The sequence below is a fragment of the Falco naumanni genome, chromosome 1, assembly GCF_017639655.2.
Source record: "Falco naumanni isolate bFalNau1 chromosome 1, bFalNau1.pat, whole genome shotgun sequence".
In the NCBI taxonomy this organism is placed as follows: Eukaryota; Metazoa; Chordata; class Aves; order Falconiformes; family Falconidae; genus Falco; species Falco naumanni.
The window spans coordinates 98,706,647-98,723,866 of record NC_054054.1 but is presented as its reverse complement, the minus strand read 5'-3'; the positions used below and the strand labels follow the sequence as shown (position 1 = coordinate 98,723,866).

The 17,220-nt window shown below is 47.6% G+C and overlaps 1 protein-coding gene and 1 long non-coding RNA gene across 3 annotated transcripts in view; one reads left to right on the top strand and one right to left on the bottom strand.

The window, feature by feature from the left end:
- The first annotated feature begins 182 nt into the window (after positions 1-182).
- On the top strand, positions 183-6,630 carry LOC121096080. Its single transcript, XR_005830342.1, has 2 exons — positions 183-337; positions 2,109-6,630. It is a non-coding gene; the product is annotated as an uncharacterized LOC121096080 (long non-coding RNA).
- Positions 5,937-17,220, bottom strand: part of TTC28 (tetratricopeptide repeat domain 28) — a 129,426-nt gene continuing 118,142 nt past the window's right edge. For both annotated transcript variants that reach the window (XM_040611617.1, XM_040611627.1), the window contains 6 exons: positions 16,810-17,041; positions 16,290-16,366; positions 14,145-14,168; positions 13,185-13,314; positions 12,005-12,112; positions 5,937-11,494 (listed from right to left, as the gene is read on the bottom strand). In XM_040611617.1, coding sequence (XP_040467551.1) covers positions 9,873-11,494; positions 12,005-12,112; positions 13,185-13,314; positions 14,145-14,168; positions 16,290-16,366; positions 16,810-17,041 — 2,193 coding nt within the window. In that variant the 3' untranslated portion in view covers positions 5,937-9,872. The remainder of the gene's footprint in view (positions 11,495-12,004; positions 12,113-13,184; positions 13,315-14,144; positions 14,169-16,289; positions 16,367-16,809; positions 17,042-17,220) is intronic.

Here is a 17,220-nt window from a genome sequence, read left to right as displayed (position 1 = left end):
CGTCACCAATCCGAGGGCGCGCAGCTCCCGCGAGCGCCCCACCTCACCCGTAGGCAGCCAATCGGAGTGCGCTGCCAGGCTGGCTCGCTCCCGGCGCCGCCCGCGTCTCGCGTGCTGTCGCGGTGACGTCACCGGCGGGCGCTCCCCGCCGTGAGGCAGGGTCGGGGCCCCGCGGCGCCGTGAGGCGGGGCCGGTCGGAGGGTCCTGGCCGGGAGCAGCCGCCCCCGATCGCCCGGACTGGGGCATTGCCGGCTGCCGGTGTCCGGGCTGCAGCGGCTTACCGGGCAGCATCCCTCCTGCTCTTGGCCTCTGGCGGCCCCGGGAAAAACCGCAGCCGGTAATCAGAGCCCCGCTTGGGTCCCGCCTACCGACCGTGGCGAGCCGCACCCGCGGGGCGGCCGGCGCGCACGGCCCGGCCCGGCTCGCCGCCGCCTGCCCAAGGCCGGGCAGGGAGCGGGGCCGCGCGGGCGCTTCCCGCAGGTGCGCGGCGGCCGGAGGCAGCTCCCGGCCCGGGGGAACGGCCCGGCCGCGGGGGGCAACCCGGGCTGTGTATCGATGTCATTCCTCCCGCAGCCGGGGTCCCGGGGGGCCTGTCCACGCCCCCGCCTGCGCAGCCGGCCCGGGCACCTCTGCTGGACACGCCGCCGGACCGCGCGGTGCTTTTTGCTTTTTTTCTTTTTTTTAAAATTTTTTTTGGGAGGGGGGAAGCTAGAATGTCCTTCCGCGGTGTGTTGCAGGCAGAGTCCTTTCCTGGTGGATTGCTGTGGCCTTACCTCGGGGCTGCCCCCCTTTTGCCGCACAAATGGAAACACGGTAAATCAGACACAGGGTTGCTAATGCCGCCACAAAGGGAGAGACGCTCTCACTGATGTAAAGGCTGTAACACAAGGACCCGCGATCGCTGCGTCCAATGCTGCCCTCTTGTGAGATAATTTATTTTATCCTGTATCACACTCAGAGGTAACACCACCACCAGAAGTTAAGCGACACGCTGACATTCGTAAGACGAGACTCAGCCGTTGCTGGGCTCAGACCCACCTGCACCCTCTGGTCCCACAGACCTGCTGGTGATATGAGACCATCAACTTTCATCAAAAGTGAAAAAACGAAAGAAGCTTATAAGGCTCAGAGGCACTCAAAGCTGGCTGAAATAGCCTCAAGGGCAGAATACCCAGTGAAGTTCCTTGAGCCTGTAAAGAACCTGAAACTCGAGTCCTTGAGGAGAGAAACTGCCTTCATATCTCAGGGGGGTGCTGGTGCCCAGTCCCTCCACACCAGGCAGTGGACGCCACTCAATTTAGAAGTGTGTGTGGCAGGAGATGAGTTTTACTGAGGTACCTCACTGAGAGGCAGAGGGGTGGGACATGCTTTCACTGTACAGTGAAAAAGCGTCGACTCCCTTCTCATCCAACACATTTCTATTAACACAACAATCAAACAATAGAGCGGGGGCAAGAGAAATGGGGGGAGGGGGGGCAGGGCAGAGCAAACTAACTAAACTTTTACTCTAGGCATTTAATCCAAAAAGGAAAATATGCTGAGTTTCCTCGAGTCCAAATAAGGATTTCTCTAGTAGCAATAAATCTTTACGTAGGAGTCTCTCATGTACTGTGGAGACATGCAGCCACAGCAAAAAACTGAAAATGAAGGTGCACCTTAGAGACCTGGAATGAGGAAGGAATTATAACAATTGGTTCCAACTTGGCTGTTCAGAGCTCAAGCACAGCAGAACTAAGAGAATCCAAGACCGTATCCTGCAGTGACCTTATCCCTGGGATGAGGACCCAGCCCTGTTAATGCTCAAAGCTGATGATAAACCACTGGGATATACCTGGCTCTTCCACACAGGGCGCAGGAAGGACAACACGTGTCAACTTCTCCCAGGTTGCTTCTGGATGTTGTATTTGGCTTTATTGTTTTTCTATGGTGATTAAAGTTTCTCCGGTGGCAAAATGATGCTCCAAGAACAAAGCAGCCGGGTAATGACATTTCCATTTTGGGGTGCTCAAAAAATCATACATACAACTATAGGATTTACTGAAAATAATGTACTGTAAATACATTTATTTGCTTTCTAGTTTCTGAGTGTCAGTTTTTGTTTTTTCCAGATTTTTCTTCACAGCTATGCAGATTAGCCACTTCTGCTTTACTCTGAAATGTTCATAAGAGTGTAAGACACGGTAAACTGGAAAGAAAAAAACCCCACAATGTGTCAAGATCTGACAAAGGCGAGGGTAAAACTCTGCAGTTTGGCACTGCAGAAAGATGGTGATTCCTCCTCAAAAAATGGGAATATGTCTGGCTGTGGAACAGTTCACAGCATTTACACTTGCAGAGATCTTCACTGTGAATAATGCCACCCTATTGCTGACAAGAGAAAGGTGTCGTTTTAAATAGATGTTTGTGTCAGCTGTCAACCCATAGGAAGCTTACCTGCACAATTTTTGAGTAGCTACTGCATTTTAATTCTGTGCAGTAACTCTTGGTGTCTAAAACTGGCTAAAACAGTTTTTGCAGCTTGTTGAATTGTGGTCTCCTGTTTGGGTGTCAGTCTCCACACAATGCCTGTGCTCCCGTGCTTTTGAATTGCATCCTCGTCCCCAGAAGTGGCTACAGACCCCACTTCCAGGCTCACTCTTGCCTACCCGTTCCCTTGAGAAGCAGTCTTCCCCACGCCCCATTTGACAGTAGCTAAAACTAATACATTTACATATCAACTCCACTAAAGGAGAGCAGCAATTCACAGATAGGAAAAATAAATGCTGCCAAACAACGCTCCCACAGATAAACGGCTTTAAAGAAAATCCTCAATAGGCTCTGCCTTAGAAAACATATTTTCATTCAAGTCTCTTGCAACGTGAAAGACTGATGCTATGGAAACGGCTGCTCACACTTATGCCTGCACTGGCTTAGTCTACAAGGCAAAGAAATTACAAAGGGCTGTGCCAGGGCACAGTGGTGGGGCTTTAAGTGTCTGCTTCCCAAAGTTCTCAAGCATTCACTATTTTCCTTTACTTAGTTTTTCAAAATCCTGGCCGAGTACAGTCCCCTGCTGCTGCTCCTTCCCCATATGGACAACATTTGTCTTTTGTTTACTCAGCCAGCTGCAATGTGTGCTCTCCCCAAAACCCTTACTCCCTTTGTTTATATCTAGATTATACCACACACGATAGTCTCATCAGAGTAGCTGCATCCTGCTGAGTCCAGAGCCCATGTACAGACAAACCAATTCAGACCAGCCCATACAGTTCCACCATGGTCTCCACTTGTGGAAGGGAAGCTACCCCAGTGAGGTTTCCTCACGGGAGTCCTCCAGCCTAGCCTTGCTCTGCGTGGGGAGCTAACGCTGCCCGTGTGGCTGCACATCAGTGGCTCCTGGCTTTTGTCAGAGGCTCAGCCTGCTGAGACATCTTGCTGCTTGAACACAGGTTTGCATGCACATGAAGTGGCATGGTGGCCTTAAAACACGAGGCCACCATTTCAGGAACTCTGCAAGGGGATATGCTGGAGGCATAGAGGGCCATGCTCTGTCCCACCACGTCCCTGGGCAGCTCCGTGCTATCCCTAACTTTGTGTAGAGTCATTAGGAGACTGCTCTAGGTCTGCGTGTGATGTCTAAGGCACCTTGGGACCATGCCTGCCTCTGAGGTTCCTTTGACCCTCTCCTGGTCTCCAGCACTGTGCTGTAGCACGGGCTTTGCTCTTGCTCCCACACCTTCCCACCGCTGGCAGCAGGACATCAGCAGCAGCCAGCCAGTGGGGTAAGAAGGCAGAAGCCGCAGCACTGTGCCACCAGTGCCAGAGGTGTCACTGGTTCTGAGACAAACTACTCCCTTCCTTCAAGTTCCTCCTCCTGTGAGAGAAGAGGGATTTGTAACCACGGCAAACTTTTCCATATAATGAACTGAAAATGGGAATGTGTTTTTTAGTATTTGAATACCCTCTCTTTTATGCTAAAAGATCACAGTTGTGCACTTTAGCAGACGGGTTGTATTGCTGTGTGATTTAAGAACGGCAGAGGAGGTCAGTATACCCCAGCTCTGACACGTCCAAGGCTGCCAGCTCCTTTGCAGAATGGGTGCCCACATGCCTAACCCCAAGAGTTGGCTGTTTTCCGCTTACACCTCATAGTATCTTTTTAGGTATACCTGCATATTTTGGTCACGTGTGGGAGCAGCAAGGCATGTGTTCCTTCACCAGCTCACTCTCAGCCCCAAAGAACAGGAAGTCTGAGGACTATGCAAGAGCAGAGATGCTTGTGATGGATACTTCCCAGGACTGCTGCCAGCCACTGGAAAACCAACATCCCTCTCCAAGGGCTTCTCAGAGAAGGATACGGGAGAGACCTAAGGAGAACGCAATTCCCCTGCGCACTTCTGGTTTGTACAAGTGGCAACTGCTGCAGTTCCCTGTGTAACAGCTTACTTGGGAGTCCACTGAAATACCAGCCACAGACATTTACCAATAAACCCACATGCAAATGATGTCATCATGTAATAGAAGGCGGCTGGTACTTTTTTCTGACAGGGATAAACATTTAAATTCTTCTCTTTGGAAAGTACATAAAAAAAACAATGAGAAAGCAAGGCTGTATGGGAAAAGTAATATGACAGAACTAGAGCTGGAGTGTTTTAAGAGAATTGGAGAGAAGTCCACGACCATTCTCAGTAAGAAGCAAGGGCTGCCTGCGCGCTGAGATCACCAGGGCTGCAGGAAAGGGCACACGCAGGTTTATGCTACTGGTCGTGTACATCAACACACAGTCTGAACGTGCATATCAACACTCACAGAATGCTCCAGCCTGTACCTGACACAAATTTGCCTATTAAGTATTTGATACACAAATGTTCAAGGTCAGGCTTTAAGACACACACACACACATCCCCCTCATTTTTGCAGTGCTGAACTGACTTAATCCCACACTTGCTGTTCTAGAAGCATCTCTCTGAAAGGAAAAGGACTTTCTTGCATCCTTGCGATACAGTGGCAGTACCTTAATAACAAGGACAGAAGCCAAGGCACCCACACCGGCTGCCTGCCGATTCACACCGCACGTGTCACCAGGCTGCAGGTAACTGTAAGGGCATGGCCAAGCCGCGGCAGCCACCTGTCAGACCTTTGCTGGGGGGCTGCACCATCCACGCCTTCACACACAGAACCAGCTACTTCAGATGCACACCAGGGAGACTGCAGTGATTTACGTGGTTCAGATCACCTCATTCTCAGCAGATCGAGGATCTGGAGGCTGGAGACTGTAGGCCAGTAAGAGCCTGCTGCGCCATGACTGAGGACCTGGTTTGTGTCTTCTGTCAGCATGGCCAGAGGCTGCACTTACGCAACCGGGGATGGGACTGGTGTCAACGGACACATCCAAGACCATAAAAAAGCTCAAATTCTGCTTAGTTTCATCTGGTCACCAACACTTTCCCTAAGCACAAGGGCACCTTTCACATGGGGGAAGAAGGAAGATTTAAGTCAGCAAGTTCCAGCTGGCATCGGTATGGGAAAATAGATCATACCTGCGGCGCTCGGTTCTTCCACAGTGGAGGGATGGGGCTGGGCGATCCCTGAAGCTCCTTCCAACCCTGCATGTCCTTTTGCTGCTGACTACAAGACAGACATCGAGCACATGCTGACACTCCCACCACCTGCTAGAAAAAGGAAAAGCAATTTCCAATCATCATTTTTAAAGGAACACTCCACTCCGCCACCAAAAGAGGAGGAAGTTCTCAACGACCCCTCACTTCCACAGGGGACGCCGAGGACAGCTGCTGTAGGTTAGTCACACTTGGACAGAGAATGCGGATTTATACGTGACCTCTTTGCTTCTCCGGAGCAGGCTAGAGGAACAGTCTAGCAACCAGGTGCGTGCCCGGACAGAGAGCAGCGTGCTAACGCATTCCTTCCCAACACCCTCCTAGACCAAGAGACTGAAGTACTGAGAGAACTCATGCTTTAATAGACACTGAAATCACAAAGAAAGAAGGCCAAATGCCTTAGCAATTTCAATAAAAATATGAAAATCTTTTTACATGGTAAATTTCATAATATAAAAAGTTTAATGCTGTCTGGAAACAGAGTTTTAATTTACAAAGAAAGTCCGTATAGGCCAAACATGGCTAACACTGCATACAAGGAGAGCAAGTGCTAAAGGGCTGCTGCTTGGAAGAGTCTTTGCTGACAGTCCTCTCTCAGTTACCATCTTCAACGCTCTTTTGAAGGAGTTCTGCAACCAAGGGGCCAAGTTTTCCACACACATTTTGCAGCCTTTCTGGACAGCACGGCAATGCAACAAACCCGAAACTGCTCAAACCCATTATTACCATCTCGCCTGAAACTACCAGTGTTTCTTAACAGATTCACAAAGATTTCTGTGCACCTGGATCTGTTCTGCAACTTGAAAGAGATGTTCACAGAACGAGCCTGACTTAATGAAAGGAAATATGGCCTAGAGTGATATATGTGGGTGAAGCACCCCTTCAATGCTTTTTCCTTGTTTAAGTATGGTACGATTAAAAAGAAGGAAAATAGTACCAGGCCAGAGTACAGGCTAACCAACACAATCAAATTAAACAGGATTTTGATCAGAGAGATTGTTTACTGTTCCCATTTAGCTGAAGCTAAAGACAATAAAAAAAAAATAAATCTGTAATCCCACACAGTAAAACGTACTGGGCAAAACCAAACTAAAATACATTCTATGGCCTTGGGGAATGGTTGAATGTGGCAGGTTTAATGTGAAAATGGATAATACCTAGTTCTTATTGCTCACTGTATTAAGCAGTGTTGTCACTTGTACCATGCACAAATACAACAACGACAAATGCATTTAAACTCCACAGAAGGAATTCTAATATCAAACGGAGAACATGTTATTTTCATTTCCTGAATTTCTCCACATATTGGGCAAACCTGATAAAACTCTTTTTTTTCCTCACAAAGGGGTTGTTTCTCATTCAGGGGGTGGAGGAGTGAGGCACAAGGTGTGTGAAGTGTCTCCCAGCCATGAGTAAGCATGCATCTTCATGGCTTTCATTAAGCCAATGGAAGTGCCCTGTGTCAAGTCAATGGAAACACATTTCCCAAAGGACTTGTTCTAGTGACACTCACCTTCCATATTTATACAACACCAATTTCCCAAATACTGAACTTCCTCTACATCTGAACCCTTCCCTGTTTCTAATGCTCCCCCCTTAAAAAAACAACAGAAGAATCCCCCCCACCCCCCCACCCCCCTTGCCCCAGCCCCGATCTAGCTCTTTCTGAAAACTTTAAGCCAGTATGAAACTTGCTGGCAGCATGAAAATGGGTTGTACCAAAACGGCAATATGAAATTTCTACAGATTAAAAGATCCTTTAGTTATGGAAGTACACTACAAGTAAAGAGGCTTATTTCTGGCATGTTATGCAGCACTACAGGGAGTATTTGCTGTTGCTATAAACAAAAAGCTGCCCACTTCCATCCTGGATGTTCCTGGGATGTCGTTTTAAAACAGTTATGCTGGTTAGAAACAGAGTAGGTCACATGAAGTCTCTCAGCAGTCTTGTGACCGCAGCAAGCTGCACTGTCAGCAGTATCACCATCTACATGATGGGTAGACGCTGTACTGACTCATTTTGGCCCACTATTCCGATTTTTCCTGCCAAATGAGGAGAAGATGGTATCTAGCACCAAACCATCACAGAAAGATGTAATGTATAAATAACTTGCATCATATGAGTTGAGCAGATTTACTCAACTCTTTCGCTACATTGCTTAATACGAGTAGATGAATCACTACTCTTTTTGTGTTTCTGCACTGAAACTGTTGTGATCATCCGTCCCTTGTGAGTTGACTGTAACAACACAGCCCTATATTCTTTGCCTTTAGTACTTGTTTTAAGTTCTTGCAATGGCAAAAAGGAAAACATTCTCCCAAAACCAGTGGATTCTAGAATATACTCAAAGCAAGCACTTGATATATGCACCAAGAGTAAGCTGAGCCTAAGTAATTTTATATCCCGGTATCAGAACTGAATCCTCTGTCCTGCTATCATGCTTTTCCTCCAAGATCCCTAAGAAAATCACAAATTATCAGATCCATATTTTCAAGAAGAGCATCCAGACATGGTAAGTGCAACAATTACCTGCATCAGCAATGTGCCCCTCATACATTTACAGAGCTGACTGCACTCACCGTTCAGGTAGTCAGTTGCAAGACTGGAAGTTGACTTAAGATCCAGCTAAAACTCAGGGCCTAATTAATTAAGCCTCACTACACCTCTGTGAGGTAGGTAGGTAAATATTACTATCCCCATTTAGATAGAAAGGGAAGACGAGGCACAGAGAGGTGAAGTGATTAGCCTTCAGTCGCTCAGCGAATTTTGGGAGTGCAGAATAGAAACCAAAAGCCTTGGTGATCCAGTGCTCCGACTTCATAGCACATGGCCTTGCTTGGACCTAAGTGTGCAGTGTGGCCAAGTTAATGCTACCACACGCCCACAGTTTTCAGTGCATGTAAATTATCATTTTGATTCTGATTACATCACTGCATTCAACAGCCGCTTAAAAGAAATAACCTCCACTTGATCCATAACACCTAAACGCCACCTAGCCTAGGAAAGCTTACTTTACACATCCCCCCCTGGGGTGCTCTTGGTTCTCTTTTCTCCACGGATCAGAGGGCACACAGGTTCTGCATACAGCCACTCTGCTTGCTGCCTCATGTACGTGCTCTGACTGCACTGACATCTGCTTAGACTGGTATACTCGCTCCAAAAGAAACTTGCTTCCACAGCAGGGAAAAGTATTGCAGACCTGCCCGCGACGAGCTGTGTGGAATGATTTAGCAGGATCAGTGAAGGGTTTATTTGGTCGGGTGATTTCTAAATCACATATACTGATGTCACATTCCTGCCTGCTGTGGAACTGTAAAACAACGTTCTGAGCTTCAGTGTCTGTAACCCTCTCCTGTGCATGCTTAGCAGACAGAAGACACCTGTGCTGCACAAACACTTGCCAAGACGAAAATTTCACCTTCACAATGCTGCGTGCCAGAAAGATCAGAGCATTCAATAAAACCAGAGCTTGTCTGCCTGACACACGCTTGCTACCTCATGCTGAGGCTCCCCTTGCTCATTATGCCCCAAACATGCTTTTTGAGCTGACCAACCAGCAAAATATCACCTGAAAGGTTTCCCTCCAGGAAAGAGTTACCCGAGAAGCAGGTTTTAGAATGGGGCACCTCTGTCCTCTAGTCTTTGTTTCACCAGCCTCTAAATGATGCAAGAGAACTGCCAGTATCATGCTGCTATGGAGTTTTACTGCCAGCGATTTCTTGTGTTTGGCTAACTTGGCAGAGGTATCTAGAGGTACGCCATCTCGTCCTCTCTGTCAGCCTTTGCAAGCAATCAAATAAATGGCTTGTACTTCTCCAGGCAGAAACCTGTGCATACTTCCTTTGTGGTATACACGTGAAAGTCTGCCTGCTCTCACCTCCCTCTCCAATCCCTGATATGTACGATTTCTGTATAAAAGCCAGCTGGAAAACCTCCCGTTAGGTTAAGAAATACAAGTAGGTGGCTGAAAAGCTGGTATTTATGAACAGACAACTAGATTCATTGGACCTGTTGCTGCAAATACTGAGCGCTACGTAGAACCTGTTACCAAGTGAGTCTGGCCAAGGTCCTGAAAATGGAAACTAAACCCCATCTGTGTAAGGCCCGTGTTCCTACGCAGTGACAGACAGGGCCAATCTGTCACATCCCTGTGCGTTGCCAACTGTGGGTACGACTACGGCTTCTCAGATAATGGTTCTGTACTGATAAAGGCAAGTGGGCAGAAGCAAATACTTAAACATGACTGTAAGTCATCAGCTGGTACGCAAGACATTTCAACATTTGGAGGAAGGAAAAAATCTTCCCGGTGACAAAAATTTATAACCGTTCCCAGATGGCAGCCTCAAGGGGCGTGCGGTTCCTGGAGTGCTACTGGAGGGCGGAGAATGAGTTGATGTCACTGCATTTGTAGTTTCAGGGCGCCTGTGTCCATTGGGAGGGTTCTTTTGTGGAGAAGCAAGGTGCTGCTCAATAGACAGGTCCTTTAGTTCCAGCTTATCTGCACTTTCTTCTTTGCTGTGCCGCGGAGATAAATTGAGCAAGCTGAGGACATCTTTCTTAGAAGTCATTGTTCCAGGAGCTCCTCGGAGTATCTTTATCGGGCCAGTGGAGTGATGGGGAGTGCTCTGCCAGAACATCTTTAGGTTGTGAATTGCTTGCACTTTTTCATCAATGGCAGCCATTTTTAATTTGTCTATGTCTGGGGCATCAGCTGGACTTGAGCGAGCAGAACCAGCTGAGGAGTAAGAAAGAGCAGGAGATGGAGTGCTGCCACCAGGAGACTGATGCCCTGAGCTTGGGGAGATATTTCTGGGTGATTTAGAAATATGAGCGCTGTAGGGAGAGCTGGGGTACTTGAGTTTAAAGTGAGGCTGCTCAGTTAAGGACCCATGTGAATCACAACTTGGAGATGGTTGCCCGCTGTACTGGCCTGTGCCTTCTTTGTTTGACATCTCCGATGTCGTAGGACTATTATAGCCAGAACTCACTTTCTGAAGGGATGAACTCCTTGTTGGAGGCTTTGGTTTCATTGCAAGAGGCGAAGACTGATTCTTCTGACTAGAGCTGACTGGGCGACTGAATGCACTGGTCTCGGAAGATCTGAACGCAGACACACCTGCCGGGGTGGAAGCCCCATCGTCTGAACTGTTGCTCTTGTTTATTTGGCTGCTGCTTCTCTGAAGACGTTCAACAGCAATGAGGTGACTCTGAGTTTCCTCTAGAATTTTTTGGGCCAACTCTTGCGGATCAAGCTTTGGATTACTGTCCTCCTGGGATTTGACAGTGCTGTCCGTCTCAGTGCTAGACTGGTCAGATTCCCCAGTATCAGAACTTGCAAGCTTCCCAACTTTTTGGAAAGGTGAATTTGGACTGGGAATAAGAGTCATTTTAACAGGAGAATTTGGGGTACTCATGCTCCCTTTGGAGCTGGCAGACTCTTTAATGCCTCCAGCCTGACCAGTTTTGGGTTTGTGATCAGGGGAAAATCTTGGTTTTACATTTTCTTGGTAACTGGCCAAAGGCTCATTGCTTATTATAGAAAAACCTTCATACTCTTCCTCATCTTTGCTGGCTACAGTGCTGGTCTGTGGTGACAACTGGCTCTGCACTGCAGACCTATGTGGATAGATGTTCTTGGGCCTCTCATAGTCCTGGCGTCCTCTGTGCCCCACACCATCTGGCATGCTCTCTGGCTTGGAAACAAAACTCATGGAAGAAGCAATGGAGCTCAGGCTATACACAGAAATGGCATCTGACGCAATGCTGTCTGGACAAGTAGGAGAGAATGGAGGGTTTTGATACTGGGGTAATGGGTTGGAAATAGACTGAGCAGAAGCCAGTGACTCTAGCGATGAGGAACTGTCCAGGCTAAGGCGCTTAGGCAGCTCTGTAGAATCTAAAAAAGAAAAAAAAAAAAAGTACAAACATGCCCCTAGATACACAGTAAAATCAAACAAAACCAGGTAATGTTCTATCAGAATCAAGAGGAAAGGCTACAAAACATGCACTCAGACCCTATACTACTTCAAAAACCCCAACTGCTATTTAGGTGAGAAAAAAAATGCACGCAACCCAGGAAATGCACAGGCAGGAACCTCAGTCCAGACATCGTAGATGAAACTTGTCAATTTGCTATCATTTTATATCTCAAAACCAAGAGAGAGTTACACATCTTCCAGTTGCTGGACTCTATTCCCACTTTTGGCCATAGCCAAGTCTTAATGTTTGTTTCCCATATAAAAATAACATTTGCTGCACCTGTTGTACGATGTATGGTCTGTATGACACGTGTGTGATGATGTATGTATGATCTCTGCAAAAGGTAAGAGTGCAAGATTTCAATAGAAGCCATTCTAATCAAATCATCAGATGATACAGGAGCAGAAAGTACTGTAAGTAGCTTTACCAAAAAGTGCCAGCAAGGATTGCAGAGCAAAGTGCATGGTCCTCCTATTAGCTTGTTTCCCAGTTTTCAGAATCACCTCCTCTTGGCCAACTTCACAAAGGTCGAAACCTGTAGTGGAATATGGAGAGAAAATGACACCTCAAAGAAAGATCCCATGTCTTAAACAAGCATGACCCCATCTACAACACAAATGGAAAAAAGAGAAATGAGATCCTGCGGTGTCCTGGAGTGATGGCTCTTCACCTACAATGTACGGTTCTGCTGGTTTGTTTTCATTACTATTTAGCATGCCTTCTCCAGAAGGTATCGGGACCTTCACAGTGCTGGACTGTGAGCACGTACACAGAAACAACTCACTCCTGTCCAAACTGACAGACAAAACACACTAGTCAGTAGTTTTTTAGTTGCAAATTCCTTGGCATTGTCACGGAATGATATACTAACCACATCTCAGGGAACGGTGTCCCACATGCCCCTACCATTCATCATTAATTCAAAGGTTTCTCACAGAAATGGGTCTGAAGAAGGGCACAGACCTTGGGATTCAGCAAATGAGGGCTGGGCTGCAGGAGGCATGACTGTGTGTGAGAAGATGCCTGGCTTTTAACAGCTCCTCAAGCAGTCTTCTTGAATGTTTGGAGTTTTTTTCCAGCGTTGCCTCTTCCCTGCAATGCCTTTTAATTAATTTCAAGCAAGGTCCAAGCTAGAATAAAATTTAGTTTGGTATTTATTTCTCATCTGTCTTTTCCACAGGATATAGACCCTGGTACATACTATCACCCTGGTATGTCCTACGGGTCTCCCTCTCAAAGGAATGACTGGTCAACTTCAGGTAGAAGGCCAGAAGTAAACTCAAAAGTATGTATTACAAACAAGAGGGGAACAGGATCCTGAAATAAAAACAGTACCAAGCTGCTATCAACCCTGAAATCCATGTTCTGCTGACTGAGGAGGTGTTTTGGTGGATGAGACAAAAAGGCACCTTCGCACGGGCTTCCAAGCGAGCCAGAGCTCCGTGCGTGTGAGCTGGCAGAGATGTACTGAGCTGTCAGGGGTCACATCCAGAGATGCAAAGACCAAAGAGTACCCAGACAAACAAATCTAAAGCTGTGAGTCTCGTCACTACTTCAAGACACTAGTAATAGTTTTAGAAAGACAAGGGAAGGAAGTGTTTTCCTACCTAGAGCTGCCAGAAACTCATGGCAGCCAGGCAGCCTCCAGAGTTGGACACTGATGGAAACCTGGATTGGTGCTGAGGAGAAATCTTGCTCCTTCTCGCCTGCCTGAAGTTGAACCAGGACTTGATGCAGCTGAAGATAACAACACAAACATTAGCCATTCCTTACAAATCACATCACTGCTTTCCCAACAGTCACAGCTAAGGAAACTCACTGCAAACTTTCCCAGTACACCCGTTTATTCATCTGCTGCTCCGGAACAGAACAGTGAGATGAAAAGGTCTGGGCAGAGGGACAGTCCAGGGACAGCAGCAGTGGACAAACCTGAGCAGCAGCAAAAGGTAAGGACAGAACAGGGGTGAGGGTTGGGGGTGTGGGCCAGTGGAAACTGAGCAAGAAGGAAGCACAGCAGGAACATCTGTGAAGTGACAGAAAAGGAAAGAGATACTTTGGGGCTGCTCACAGAAATATACTAAAGCCCATTCCGTGACTGAGCCGTACGCCCTATGCAAATCCCAAGAAACTCATTCTCAGCATTTAACTGGGCAGAACAAGTCATATGAAACCACAGAAGACTTTCCTAATACCTCCGTGGCCTCCAGGAAAGAAGTTTCTCAACTGTGCCCAAGGGACGGGAGTAGCAAAGTAGAGAAAAAATGTGTTTATGAAGATCTGACACAAATTAAGGTGCCAGGATCCCATGTTCAAAAACATATTCAAAAACATAGCCAGGGCAGGAAGGATGGAAAGCCATTAATCAGGGCCCAGCTAACCTCAGGACCACCCATCTCTCACAACCCACAAAAGCTTACACAGTCTTTTTTCCACAGTAGCACTACGGAGCAAATTTCAGGCCTGAAAGCGGGTTGAAGACACTACACGGCACAGGGAAATGGGTCTGCAGTGACCAAGGCATTTTATCCTGCACAGCAGTGTCATTCCCCAGTGCATGTAATACTCACCATTCCCACCATATTTTTAACAGCCTTCGGGCAGCAGATAACAAGAAAGGAAAAGAGAAGGAGAAAAGAAAGAAAGAACACAGGTTATTCTGTGCTACAAAATGCCTGTGATCGGGAACCCTGCAGTGACACATCCACATGCAAACCAGCATCCTGACTGCAACGGTGCTCAATCCAGAGAAAGAAGGGAGCAATGGGCACGGCCTGAGCTGTGAACCAGGAGTCCCACAGCGTGGGAACAGGCGGCTGGAATCTGGGAGTGCCCGGCTCATTACAATCAACTCAGACACTCGGCGGGCAGATACTCAGGCCAACCCACGTTCCCTCAGAAGGCTGAGAATAAAACAAGCCCTTCTCTTGTCTTCTCTGGGATGCATTATCAGCACGTAATGCAGTCAGCAATCCCTAACTTTTCCTTGCACATGTGGTAGTACTGATGTTCTCTCTTTTGTGGTTCCTGCTTTCTGGTTTGCACTGAAAATCAGCACTTGCTATCTGGAGCAAAAGATCAGGCTCCCTGCCTCACAGCTTCACTGAAGCCAAGTGCCAAGAGCACCTGCTCCCTTACGATGCCTACCACTCATATGGAAAAAACAGCTGGCAACACCCGCTGACTGAACTGTCAGTCTTTACACTTCAGTTTTGAACAAAGTCTTCTCTGCTTTGGGACAGGCAGAGCTGTAGCTGCTCACCAACTGACCTGCTGAGAGGAAGGAGGGGAAAAAAGCAAGTAACCACAGAGGAAGGGCGAGCTAAGCTGAAAACCCCTAACTTGTAACTGGATAGACTCTTGTGCAAAAGGGAATTCTGGGGTGTGGGCTATAGAGGAACATATGCAAAACCAATGCAAAATCCCTGACAATATTTATTGCAAGGGGCAGCTGAGGAAATGGCGAGTGCATCTTCTGTCAGTTGTGTACAGCCATCTGAATATTCTTCTTTGGGTGATTTAACTGTCTGAGACAAGAAGACAACTGCAAAGTAATCTCATAGACCCTGTAAACACATTCCCATCTATCCCACGCTGTCTTGTGCTCATCCCCAGGCCCTTCATCCCCAGGCCTCCCTCTGGTGGCAACGAGGGAAAAAATAATCCTGCTATTCAACCACAGGAGTCTCAGGCCCTGAGAAGAGCCAAGGCAAGAAAGCAAAACGCCATAAAGGACAAGCCATTAGAGATATCTCATGTGCTACTGTAGATCATCACAAGAAACCCTTTCCTTGGAGCATACTCGGCCTAGTGGATTGACAAAGCAGGCTTCTTAGTGGGTAACAGCAAAGGTGGGGCTCTTATTTTGCATTTTGTGCAGAGACTCTACATGACAGAACACAGGGGAGCCCACTGAAGCTATGCAGAGATAATCCCAGCTACCCACCACGGTACTTCCCTAGAACACCTTTGCATGGGGAAAGGGGAGAAGAAAGTGAGCAATATGCCCATTCACTACGTGCAGCATGTTCATTTACTAAAGCAGGCAAATGACCAAGATAAACCTCAGTTTATCAGGACAGTAAGAAGCAGGTAATGGAAAGGCAGCTGGGCTGATGGCACAGAGAAAGCTTAGGTTAGGCCAGGCATGCTAGAAAGACTAGGGAGGGAGAGGAACGTGAAGGAGATTGGGGCGAGCAGGGAGGAGTCCCATAGCCATAGCCTTCCTCTTAAAGACCGTGAATCCTTTCAGCAGAGCTATGAGCACGCACACCAGGAAAAGCACAGGCTCAGCAAGTTTTCTGAGAGACCTTGCATTGTCCAAAGTCAGCTATACCCTGGGACTTTGGTAATCACAGCGGACAAAGACCAGCCAACATGGGCCCTACGTAGGATGGCGAAAAGCAATTAGTGGTTCTGCCACCCATTTCCCGTACTTTGCTTCCCCCTCACTGCAGCAGGCATTGTGTTCTCACTTCTGTCACTGAACAGGGAGACCCAAGGCCATGCAGCCCAGTACCATACCTGCATTTTTCTCTTCTGGACACACACTTTCATTTACACAAAGAGGCAAGCTTTAGAATTTCAACCCTAAAGCTTCCTAGCAAGCTCTGGGTTGATAAACCAGGGCATAAATCATTCTGCACACTTCTGAATTTACTGACCTGGGAAGAACCATTTGGAAACTGGTACTGGAGGAAAACCTCCCAACTCACCCTGTTGATAAGCTGTTCTCCTGTTTCTGAAGCTGTGATAAGCTTACAAAGTGCCTGAAGTGCAGGGTTAGGCAAACCTGAAAAACAGCAGCAGAAACATGGATTGTTCAGTATCTGTTTCTTGACTGCTAGAAAGGCAACAACCTGAACAGAATACAAACTTGCCTCATTCCTAAAACCTCTCCCCCACAGCACTGAACAGTTCTGGAAGCAGCAGCAACTCCCAGAAAGCAAAAGGTTTTGCCGCTTTGCAGGTAATTTCAGGTAATTATACCTTCGCTGGCTGAGAGCTGGGAGAAAGGAACAGTCACATCAAGCTGCTCAGGTATTAGACCCAGTAGTAAGTGATTCCCCTCTATGACAAGATTTTCAGTAAATATTTACTTTTACAACTTCTACCCTGTTAAATACTTGTATTTCATTGATGTAAAACATCACCAGTTTACAGGCTTGCATCAAAGAAGGGCAGGGAAAGGCAGATGCCTGCTTGGACAGAGCCAGTGGCTGAGCTGCCCCTTACCTAGGAGGGACTGTATGGTGGTGCTGCACTGCTGCAGCCGGTCCCCGGGGTCGGAGGTTGGGAAGAACACCGCTGCCGGGAGGCCACTGGCTGGAGGGTCCAGCCGAAATCCTACTGCAGTAAGTAGTGCCTGCCAGCCTGGAATGCCACCAACTTTATTCTCCACGCTTTGTTGGGAGGTATACATGGAGTTGTGCTGCCCATTCTGGATGCGCTGCAATGATTTTTCCACCTTTAGGGAAAATAATAACGTTAGCTCATTTTAGAAGAGATTTTTACTGACTGCCTCTTTTTACACAGTGAAGAGACAGGAACGGCAGGTTGAGCGACAGCAAACCCAGCGCTGAATCTGGCCTGTCTCACACAGAAGGATGTTAGCGTCCTTGGAAACAGAGGCTCTAGTAATTCGGC